This window comes from Halichoeres trimaculatus, unplaced genomic scaffold (genome assembly GCF_033239565.1).
Source record: "Halichoeres trimaculatus isolate MK-OKI-2021-1 unplaced genomic scaffold, fHalTri1.1 fHalTri1_scaffold_6, whole genome shotgun sequence".
Classification (NCBI taxonomy): domain Eukaryota; kingdom Metazoa; phylum Chordata; class Actinopteri; order Labriformes; family Labridae; genus Halichoeres; species Halichoeres trimaculatus.
In genome coordinates, this window is record NW_027437184.1 from 7,186,517 (window position 1) to 7,198,839 (window position 12,323).

Sequence of the window (12,323 nt, forward strand, 5' to 3'; positions counted from 1 at the left end):
AAATAATCAAAACTGACATTTAGAGCTTCTAGTTGCAAAATTGCTGTGTTGGTTATTTCGCTTTTCTCCACTTGTAACTCCATCAACTGCAAAAAAACTGAAATCTTATCAAGTTTTTTTTTAACTTATTTTCAGTAGAAAATGTCTTTTTAGACTTAATATGAGCCACATCCACCTGACTAGTCCAGGAAAATGTCTTGTTTCAAGTTATTTAAAGACAACATAAGGTCTGAATTGCTTGTAACAAGTTAAAAAAAAATCTGCCAATGGAAAAAGAAAAAAGTTACTTGTTTTAAGACATTATTCTATTTTCTAGCAAATTTTTCTTGTTCCGTTGGCAGCTAATCTTTGACTTGTTACAAGCAACTCAGACCTTATTTTAGTCTTTAAATAACTTGAAACAAGAAATTTTTCTGGACTGATAATTTGATGTGGCTCATTATTTCAAATAAGACAAAAACACTTGATTAGATTTCAGTTTTTTGCAATCTGCACTGTTGGTTGTGTAGTTACACGACCGGCAACCAGATGTCACAAAGTGTGAAGGCCGCCAGAAAAACAGCAGTAGAAGAAGAAGTACCCATTTTATACTGTCTAATTAGTTACACAGAAGTGTCATGGAGGGAAACTCAAACGCTGAGCTGACAGTACGTCAATAGCAGTTTGTACCCAGGGTTGCAAATTTAGTGACTTTGTTGCTATATTTAGCAACTTTTCAGACCCCTCGAACAACTTTTCTCATAAAAAGCAACTAGCAACAAATGTATCAACTTTTCTGTAGTTTTGAGACTCTGTAGTGGAAGCAAGTTCTTCCCAATGAGCAGAGGGTGCTGCCTTGGACCGAGGGATGGGTACCTTTCACATTTGAAACAATATGGTACCGATGCTGGTACCAGCCATTTGGTACTCAACAATACCAGTTTTTGGTACTTTTGTATGTGTTTATGTGGCAATAAATAATAATTTTTTTAACAATAAATTTTCAAAGTTTCTCAATTTAACGTATTTATTATTTCTTTATGTATAAATTTGCAATGCTGTGTTCATGTCCAACATGGAAAATACCCTATCTTCCACTCTCTTTGAACATAGACTGTATGATTAATGGACGTAGTCTCCCTGATGTCATCCGTCTGTTTCTGGAACGGACTTTTGAAGCAGATCGGCCATAGCAGCCTTATTGGAAGTGACGGGGGCTTTGAATATGGCTATAGGGCACTTGTCAGTCATGTGAGCTGAGCTGTGCCGCTGATTGGGCGAGCCCGCAATCTTAATATCCTCTGAACTGCAGAGTAAGAAAATAAAATTTGACTCTGTACATTGTGTGTCAATAGTGAAATTACTGATTCAGACGGGAGATGTTTTTTAACCAGGCTGTAAAAAAGTTCATTTCTGCTTTGAAAACAGCTTTTTTGGCTTGGTGTGTATTCTGGAGCCAGCCTAAAGCAGACACTGGAGGAACAGCAGATTTTAGCACTTCTGCATTCTCTAATATTCTTCGACTGGAGGTTGGCACCTGGTATTGAAACATTGCACTGTTTGGTTATACGTGAATCAATACTTAGTACTTTAGACAGGATTTGGCCAGTACCTATAAAAGTACCTAATTCAGTACCCATCCCTACATGGGTCCCTCCCCTGTCCAAAACACTCACAGGAAGACGAGTCCTTCTTGCTCCCTAGCAGTCCCTCCCAGCTGCAGCCAGAGCAGATGACTGCATGCAAATGAATCGTGTACGTGCTTGTCTCTACTGCAGTGTAAACACACAAGTGTAGCGTTTAATCATTATGAATAGAAAACATGATGGGTGATGCCGGTGATCCTGAATTAGGATTAATTAAAAATCCTCCCTGAAGCAAAAGCCAGAAGACCACTTTACCTTATATGTTTAGCTTCTGTTATTTAACATCAAAGAGAACAAAGAGGAGGTGAATGGGGTCAAAGTCATTGCTGTTTTTAATGATTAAACGATGCAAAGTTTATGTTTGCCAGATGTATGGTAAAGTAACTAGAGACTCATCCGTTGACAAAAAATGACAGCGCATTTGATCTTATTTAAAGCATGATAAACACAAGTTAATGGACAAAACTTAAAGAGCCCATTCCTAATATGTAACTCTCATTGTAGGTCTGATTCACATAAAATTAAAGTGAAAATTACAGCTTCACAGAGAGCTGATGGATGGCTCTGTGTTTTATCTCATCCTTTGTAGTTCTGACAAACCTGGACCAACAGGAGACCCATGGCACATGGTTTTGTTTCCCTGCATTATGAAAGCTCTGTGCATGCTTGTGTGTGTGTGTGTGTGTGTGTGTGTGTGTGTGTGTGTGTGTGTGTGTGTGTGTGTGTGTGTGTGTGTGTTTGTGTGTGTGTATCTTTGTGGGATACACGATACTCACTGGAGGAAGAACACATTGTACTCTGACCCCCATGGACTCAAATCCTGTTAGATGCGATGACTTGACAATATTATGAGGCGATGCTTTCTTTTCATGTCTCACTTCATGTTTTGTCTTCGGCACCTCTGACATCAGAGCCCAGAGCGAGACTCACATGTCACCATAAAAGAGCTAAACAGATTATACGGAGAAATATGACAGGCAGGAAGGCGGGATGCTCTGAGTTTACTTCACGTGTGAACCCCTGGGTTGGCAGACTGAAGACCGATCATGGACTTTGATTTTTTCTTGTAAATAACCAAGTTTTAGCTTCGATACACGTAATTATTGATCTTCCTCTGTCTTCTTTTCAAGACGTCCTTAGTCCTCATCCTCTTTTCTCTCCTGCTTCTTCTTTCCACATCTCCATGTTGCTGATCAGCTAATTATCTTTGCTGGTCACATAAAGAAGCCAAACACACACCATAAGAGTCATTAAACCAGATGAAACAGAGCTGACAATTTTATTAACTCCATCAGCACTCGGATGATAAAATGAAGTGGCGTGTCCGGAGAGCTGAAAGGAGGTGGCATGGCCCCCTCTTTGAAATCTTGTGCTACCCCTAAATTTGGTAATTCATGGGGTTTGTTGTCATCAAAAAACATATAGGATAATATAAGCTGAGTCATTTACAACACCCCTTGACAACCCGCAGCCCCCCCTGTCGCTGTAATAAGACACTGGAGTGGCTTTTGTTGTTGCATAACAGAAATAAACAGCCTTGTGTCTCCAGTATCAGATCCATTCTCCCTGTGAATATGTCTGTGTGTATCTCTTGTGTATCTCTCCCGATGCTTTGTTTCTTTGTGCCCCCGGTCTCTACCAGCTGACTGGCCAGGCCTGTTAGCCCAGTATCAGATATCAGGCCAAAACAGGGTTCAGTTTCTGCCTTAGTGTCCCTGCAGGGATACAGAAGGTCCTTAGATTGATTTATGATGGCATATTTGCCTTCATTGATCCTGCTTTGCTGATCTAATTGAACCATGTAGGGCAGTAATGGATCAGATCTATGCTTCTGTTTGAATCCAGAACAGCAAAGATCCCTTGGTTTTACATCACCTGCACAAAAAGTCCCAAATAACAGTTAAAGTTATGAAAATTATCCATCAGACAAGAGGCGATGAGAGCCAGTCTATGGAGAGGAGGACAGAAAGTGACATCGTTGGCATCATTAGCCTTTATGCTTAAAAATTATCTTATAAATTCTTTACAGTATTCTGGAGTTACAGGTCTTTATGTTGACTTTTCTGCCTTAGCTTAGCCGATTGATAACGATTTCCCAAGAAAACTTTGATTCAGGATTTTCAGCTTGGAGTTTTACTCAAGAACTGAACTCACTTTTTCTTGCCTTTTGAATTGTCGCTGTTGCTGCTACTGAGAGATGCTGCCAAAAAAATTTCCGTTGTATCATGTACAATGACAATTCATCTTCTATCTATCTATCTATCTATCTATCTATCTATCTATCTATCTATCTATCTATCTATCTATCTATCTATCTATCTATCTATCTATCTATCTATCTAGCTAGCTAGCTAGATGGATAGCTATTAGTACATGAGCGACTGAGAGGAGCACTTGTAGAGAAGAGAAACTGAAACTTAAGTATGAATCTGATCACCCAAGTACTGACCAATACTGATCCCAACTTTGGCGTCAATATATCAATATTTTAGATTGATCAATGCACCACTGCTCATAACATATCTATCTATCTATCTATCTATCTATCTATCTATCTATCTATCTATCTATCTATCTATCTATCTATCTATCTATCTATCTATCTATCTATCTATCTATCTCGAAGAAGTTTTTATTACACTCTCACAGGAGATTCCTTTTCAGTACATTCAACATGTTATAAATCTTCTTAATCACTAATTACCAGCTTGATGCTAACCTATATGGGAGAATTGCATTGATAAGCTAGCAGTTAGCATACATCGGTATAACTTTAATTTTGCAACAAAATTTCAACTTTCATCACAGAAACACATCACAATTACTCTCTCTTAATGATACTTAGAACTCAAAATGTCAAAATACTTTAGTTGATAACATTTCACAAAACAGTACATCAATGCCAAGTGACGTGTTTTTACTTTTTTTATTTACATCCAGAGATCCACGATTTCAAACCTGTACAGCTTCTTTTGTACAGAGAAATAAAACTTTATCCATACCCATCTCTAGTCAGTAAGTTATAGTGTAAGTGCATGTTACAAATTTAACTACACTGGTTCGGATTTGACAACAAATACTAACAAGATCATATCAGACCAACTTATTTTTCCCCTGTCTGTGCTGTAACGGGTTAAACTAAACATCAGCTGAAATATTGCATTAAATAGTGTCATCTGTAGTGATTAAAGGAGTAGTGCTGCCGTTAATGAGGAGGATAATGATGATCTTGAGGCTGATGATGATGATGATGAGCATGCCGCTGAATGTGAGGGTGATGCCAGTTACTAAGAGTAATGATGATGATGATGCTAATATGAGCTGTATGATAATAAGGAACTGAAGATGAAGGTTTGAGAGAGAGTCAGGGGTTGTCTTGTGGTTGGGATCGGTGAAACACTCCAACTTTTCAAACAAAAATCGTGGCTTTTCATGAAATAGTGTGTGTGCGTGTTTGTGTGTGTGATCTGCACAGTGTGTCTGATTACTCGGGTGTGGTGTCTCTCTGCCTGATGACATGATTTTTTTGTGTCTCTGACTCATTCCTCCCAACCAGAGCTGGGCATAATGACAAAATAAATCATTGCATTTTTTTTTCATTATTGAATTTGTTGCTAATGGAGCTAATGTTGCTAACATACTTTGGTAAGCTTCCAGGTCAATGAGTTTCATACTAATGAAGGTAACCAAAAGAAGCTGTACTGTAGGAAATAGTGCTCAATAACTAAAGAAGTAGATATTACACCATGAGAAGCAGTAGCAGGTTACATTTCTACAGCACCAAACATTGCAGCAATTAGGGAGCATGTAAGCATGAATAATAACATATATTGCTTGTGAATCCCCCAATTCAATAGGATTTTGTCCATGACAACAGGATAAAGTAGTTCTGAGATGTTTTATTCACTGAAAGAGAATTTGATCTATGAGATATGATGATTTATTTTTTGAATAAGAGGAAAAATTTCCCTGAGAAGGCAGAAAAAAATTTGCCACAGTATTTCTCTTTTTTTTTTCAATACACTGGTGTCTGTTTCAAAATCTGACAGACCAGAGCTTTGCTTGTTCACTGTCCATGACCTCGTCTTGAGTGTGCGTTACTGCATGGGATGGAGGAAATACAGCCGCCAACCTTTTGCAGGAAGTCTTGTTAAAAAAATAACTTCAGGTAGGATTTACCCACTGCACCTCACTTCCCTCTGGTGCTGGCGTCCACATCACACTGACAAAGAATGCAATACATACTCAAGTCATCTTTGCTGTCTTGAGCAATAAATGAGTGGTCTTGAATGAGCTCTGCCTTTTCGGCATGCTAATGTTTCGTTAATTTGGTGGCATGTTTTAGAGAGCTAGCACTTAGGCGTGTGTTAACGTTTTCGACCAATAGTATAATGGCGCGTTCCATTTCAGAGTTCCAAGCGGGAACACCCAACTGTAACGACCCCCAAGGTTGGAATTTCCAACTGGGAAGCCGAGGCATCCACACCACCCCAAGTTTACAATCAAAGATGGCTGCCCCAGGTGTACACAGTAATTCAGCTCCTGGCATATGCTGTTTATTTTAGCATCCCTGACTAGTGTTTGTCACAATAAATCAGCTGTACACACTGAATTATTTGATGTTTACAAACAGAAATGTTTCTCATTATGGCAAATTGTTTTGGCAAGTTTTTCCGACTTGGGACACTCTAACTTGGAGATGACGTCATTCCCACTCCTGAATTCCCAGTTACAAGCACTAGTAATGGAATGCACACACAAACATTTGTACTTGTATGGAAGTATGCACAAATGTTTATATGTATGTATGCTTGCATTTGAACATATATAGTATTATTTATGATTCGCTCAAGGGGTGAGAAACTAACAAGCTAGGCTTCTGCTCACTGCTTTTTAAATACGTTATTTACTTCTTTTGTCTTTTCCTTTGTTTTATTAGTATTTGGCTTCCTTAATTTTCATTTATATACTACGTCGTGTAAATAAATAGTTGGAATTTGGAAGTTCTATATTGCATATTTGAAATAAATTAATACAAATAAATAAATCAATAAAATGAATAAACATCACCCCCTTGACAGTATTCCCCCCAGCCTACATAAGGATGTTTTTGACACTGTGGGGCCCTACATTATGAATTTGGTCAATACCTCACTTACCTCTGGCTGTGTCCCCTCTGCTTTTAAACATGCTGTAGTGCAACCACTTATTAAAAAGTCCAGCTTGGATCCTTCTATTCTCTCAAACTTGCATCTTCTTTTAAATGTTTATGCTGGTAACTTTGCTGTGCTGTTGCTTTTAGACTTGACTGCCACATTTGACAAAGCTGATCACCAGATTCTTTTATCACGTCTTGAGCTTTGTGTCGACATTAAGGGTACTGTCCTAAAATGGTTTCAATCTCATTTGTCAGAGAGGGCCTTCTCTGTCCACCTTGGCCAACATTCTTCTTCTAAGGCCCCTCTAGTCTGTGGGGTCCCTCAAGGCTCTATTTTAGGACCAATACTGTTTTCTTTGCACATGCTTCCACTGGGGTCCATCTTTAAAAAACATGGTGTCTCCTTTCACTGTTTTGCAGATGATTTGCAAATCTATCTGTCTCTGAAAACAAATGGTTTGATGAAAGCCTTGTTGACCTGTCTGGAAGATGTTAAATCATGGTTGTCATTGAACTTTTTCAGTGTGGATGAAAAGAAAATTGAAATCATTGTTTTTGGTTCTCCTGATTTTCTGAATGGCGTGGACAGTGTTTTGGTTATTTGCTGTCTCACTGTTGTCCTTCAGTCAGGAACCTCAGTGTCCTTTTGACAGTTCTTTTAAATTTGATAAACAGATGAGCTCTGTCATAAAGACAAGCTTCGTCAAGCTGAGACTTCTTAGCAAAGTCAAGGCCTATCTCCTTCCTCATGAGTTTGAGAGGGTGATACACATGTTCATAACATCTCAACTGCGGTTGTTTTAAAATGTGCTATATAAATAAAGTTTGATTTGACTTGAATGAATAAATAAGGCACCATGATAACTTGACATCACTTTCAGCCAATCATATATTTAAATTATAGATGATATGCTGCGATACCTTCAGGTGCCACTCCAAAAAGGAGGATTGAGGCTGCGCTGGACGTAATTCAAAAAACAGACTGTCTGCCCTTGAAAACTGAAAGTAAGGCAACCCTACTCATACATGAGACAACAACTCACTCATTATTAACTTCTCTAAAGAGCTGTCAAATCTCAGAGATTCAGGACACATACCAAGCAACATCACTGCATGTCATGTGAGGAAACATTGCTCATCTGCAGAAACTCATTTTTCATGTCTATTGCAATAAATTCAGACTCTGAGTGTGTTTGCAGCAAATGCTCATATTAGGATAACGATGAGCTCATGATTTATTGTGCAGCCCGGGTTTATATCCATGCAGATGTTGCATGAGGACCCCAGTGTGTGCGTAAGTGTGAGTGTGTCGGACTCTTTATTGGTTCCCAGTGGGTCAAGCAGAGATCTTGACCCCATTTCCTGCTGTTGTTGACAGAGACATTGAGGCTCGAGGCTCCAGAGGACCAGACACTGCCTGGAGGAGCTTCCTGTCACTGCTGCCTACGAGCACTCGATTTGTCATTGTTTTGATTACTCTTCTTTTGCCATTTGTCAAACTCTGATTCAGTCTTTGTGGAAACATGAGGTCAAGACCCGACTGTGAGGGGGCGCCCCCAGACATGTGAAGGGTTTCTTCGTAATGCCTATTGTCACAGGGAGAGCAGGATATTGTGGTTTGTCAGTCACAAAGAATGGACTGTAGAGTTTTAACATGCAGTTTGGATGAACTATCATAAAGTCTGTTTGACAAATGACTCTAACGAGACCAAGGGTTCAGCGAGACCATGAAACAAGGGTGCGTACTGCTGGGTGTGTTTGCCTTCAAACAAAGCAAAGCTTTCAAGAAACAAGTCTAAAGTCATTTTGAGGAAGCCAATCAGATCACTGTTATGCTGCCATGCAAGCTGGATTACAGAAATCATAAAACAGCAATCATAAAATTTTGTGGGAGAAAATTAAAGGTGACACTACATGGAAAACACCCGTTAAGGTTGACATTTCTACTTTCATACTGAGACTAAAAAGTAATCTTCTAGGGATGCACGATATTGGATTTTTTTGCCGATATCCGATATCCTGATATTTAACAACTCATTTAGCCAATACTGATGCGGACACTGATATTTTTTCAGTGCACATAATTGCAGAGATATCAACTGTCTTCTGTATTGGAGGTAGCATATTGTATAATGGTGCATACTTTTATCACATTTGTTAAGTAATATTCATTTCTTGTGCAAAGAAAATATATACTTGAAACTGTATGTTTTATTTGACGATTGCTTTTAAACTAAAAAACTCCAAAAGAGAAATCCTGCTCAAAAGGTGGATGATGCTGTTCCTGAGGAAATCATAAAATTATTCACAACCAAGGAAAATTTGGCCTAATTCACAATTGACAGTTAACATAACCTCTGTTCACAGGGAACATAACATTTGCACAAAAAGTGCAAAAATATCTGCAGCCTATTATTTTAAAGGTTTCTTATAGTGACGGAATTTGGTGTGTTGGCTGTTTTCGGATATTTTATATGTAAGCCAATATCAGCCGATGACGATAACACACAACGTTTGCACCTTTTTGACCTCTCGTACATTTTTGGTCCTTTGTGTTTTCTAAAATGTAAGATATTTAGTTGTTTCGCAAAGGTCAATTTCCTTTCTTTTATTGCAACGTCTACTTCACCAACAGAGGCAAAATATGGTTCGGACATATTTTGTTATCATGGCTGTAAAATGGTCTGAAAATAGAGTAGAATAGAATAGAATAGAATTTATTTATCCCCAAGGGGAAATTCAGGAGGAGTCACAGCAGCAAATTATGAAAACAAAAGTAAGAAAGTGTATAGAAAGTGCATAAAGATCCATAAGAAAATAGATGATGACAGCTTGTCCATCATTGTCCAGTCAGCCAGCCCCCACCTCCACAGGGTCCAGGACTGAGCTTCTTCAGCAGTCTGTTCAGTCTCTGTCTCCTTGATCCTGTCTGCTCACAGCAGGTGAAGCTCTTCCAATGTGGCCTTGGTGTCTTGTGTTAGCTCTGTTAGCCATGTCTGTGAATAGCATGATGCTACTATGCCTTTTGGTATTCCCTCTGTTACTGATTCAGCACGGCTAGCTTGTCCAGGTTATTGGAGATAGATCTTACGTTCCCAATAACAATGGATGGAAGGACAGGTTGATGTCACCACTTCTAGCTCACACCTGAGAACCAGCACATCATCCTCACCTCCTTCTCCTCATCTTATGGGAAGACATCAGGCCTTGCGCCAGTTAGCATTGATATGCTACAGGCTGCTAACAGCTGATTTATTATGTAAACGGTTCAGCCATGGTAACATGTAGAATCCCGAGACAAACACAGGAGTTAAACTAGTGAAAATATCGCTGAAGCCACAAACAGTTTGATGTCCATGACCAACAAATGAGCCATACAAAGTAATGATCTGCTCCAAATGCAAAGATGACGAAAAAGAGACGAAAAAATCACAGGAAATGGGCAGGGAAGAGAGAGCTGCTGCAACAGGCAGCCACAACAACAGGGCTTTGGCCCTGGTAAATGATTATTGCACATGGTATGGAAGTATTAGAGTAGAAGAAGTAAAAAAAACAGACAGAATTGTTCTTTTTTGGGAGTTCAGTAAGAGATAACACTGCCAGAAGGCGCAGCTTCTCAGCTCTCTGTCAGTGTTCAGATTTTTTGACTTGGGCAAAGGGTTAAATAAAATCCATTTTTAATCCAATATGATTCTTCATCTCTTGTTGTTTTGGTGTAACTGTTGTACAATTCTGACACATTTCTACAAAGACAAAGCACAGCGTTGAGTGAGTCTCTCTCTTAGGACCCAACATCAATATGAAACCTTTCAAGCAGCCAAATTAATTTGTATTTGTCTACACTAAGATCAGTTCTTGCAAGTAACAACATGTTGGAATATTTGTTGTATGTCGACAAGCACCAACAATGTACTGATTCAGGAGTGCCGTCAACCACAACACACCACCTTGTGCTCCGTGTTTCTGCCAAAACATCTTGGAGCGAGTTTCTGTTTGTGTTTTTGAAATGTTGAAACATCTTTTTGTTGCGTTTCCAGACCACACAATAAACTCTGTACATGTCTTTGTGTTTGCTCCAGGTTGCTGCCAGAGTCATCAGGTGGTCTGTGCAACAACAAGGAGAGAGACGGAGACACCCAGCCTCCACCCAGCCAGCGCTACAGCTGCTACGACCTGGATGACCTGGACGTTGCCTGGCTGGAGCTGGTCAACCACGAGTTCAGACAGATGGGTGAGTGACGACGAAAGAAGGAGGCTTCTTACTTAACTAGAAGCATAATCTGAAACCCTTTAAACCTGAGTTAATGTAAGGACACAAAACTTTACAATTTGCTTTTTTTTCTTCCTCTTTCCTTGTACTTTTATTTTCTTCCTCTTTCTCCTCTCCTTTCCTCTTCATCTCCTACTTCGTGTCACTTTCTCCCTTCTCGGCTCCGCTCCATCCTCCATTTCACCATGGTGACAACTGCTGACCCTGAGCATCTCTCCCATCTCCTCCATTATATTCCATATCTGATCGGCTCCTTTCAGATAAAAAGCAGTAATTGTGTCTATAAATCCCCGCCAGGGCTTCAGGCCTGTACACACATCTTCACACACTCTCTTCAACACACACACACAGGCTCTGTCTGTTGCCGAAGCGGTTGCACTTATAACCTTCATTGCTGGAGCAAACAAACAGACAGTTGATTGGTTCTGCTGGCTGAGCAGAGTGGAATTATGGGATGATTCAGCGTTTTCAGTATAAGTCCTTTACTTCTTTAAAGTTTAACATGTGCGTGAATTCACTACGCACACTTTGTTCACACTCAAAATGCTGTGTTATCACTTTATTTTCTATGTAAACACATTTTTCTAGCCAGAATGAGAAAGAAGCTAAAACTAAATTCACTGATTTTTCAGCAAATAGAAAATTGGATTCCTTGCAGGAAAGTGGGTCACAGTCACACAAAACACCACAAAACATGCAATCAGCCTGGAGTGACACATACAACAATTAGGTCTCTTTATCTGGCTTCGAAATGCAGAATGCATTCAATATAAACAGTAATTGTATTATAAAGGCGCTTAAAATACTTTTAATATATTAATAATGTGCAGGATGGATGCAGCAAAACATGCAAAAGTTACATAAAAGTGTTATTTTGTGTCAGTGTGGGTGGATTCATCATGTATTTCTGTTTGTGTGTGGCTGTCTTACTTTTAATGGACTGGTATCTTTAAAGAAACAGCCACATTGATAATGCTGATACTGTATTTAAAATACAAGCAGCAGGGTTAAGCACAGAAATTAAAGCAGAGTCTAGTAAAAATGTTTGTCCTGTGTGTGTGTTTGATGCTGGATTACTTACAGATAGGGATTTACAATATATCGGTATCAGTATCGGCTGATATGTTCATTCATTCATTCATTCATTTTATTAATTTGTCCCTTGAAGGGCAATTTGGTTTGCAGCAGATTCACATTTAGACGTAAAAACATAGAAAACAAGCATGATAATATGAGCAGTATAGAAATTGGTGCATAGTTAGTTCCATTA

At 39.1% G+C, this 12,323-nt stretch overlaps 1 protein-coding gene across 2 annotated transcripts in view; it reads left to right on the forward strand.

Moving 5' to 3' along the window:
• The window catches only part of jade2 (jade family PHD finger 2), a 283,971-nt gene that overhangs the window by 154,880 nt on the left and 116,768 nt on the right, over positions 1-12,323 (forward strand). For both annotated transcript variants that reach the window (XM_074672130.1, XM_074672129.1), the window contains exon 5: positions 10,863-11,014. In XM_074672130.1, coding sequence (XP_074528231.1) covers positions 10,863-11,014 — 152 coding nt within the window. The remainder of the gene's footprint in view (positions 1-10,862; positions 11,015-12,323) is intronic.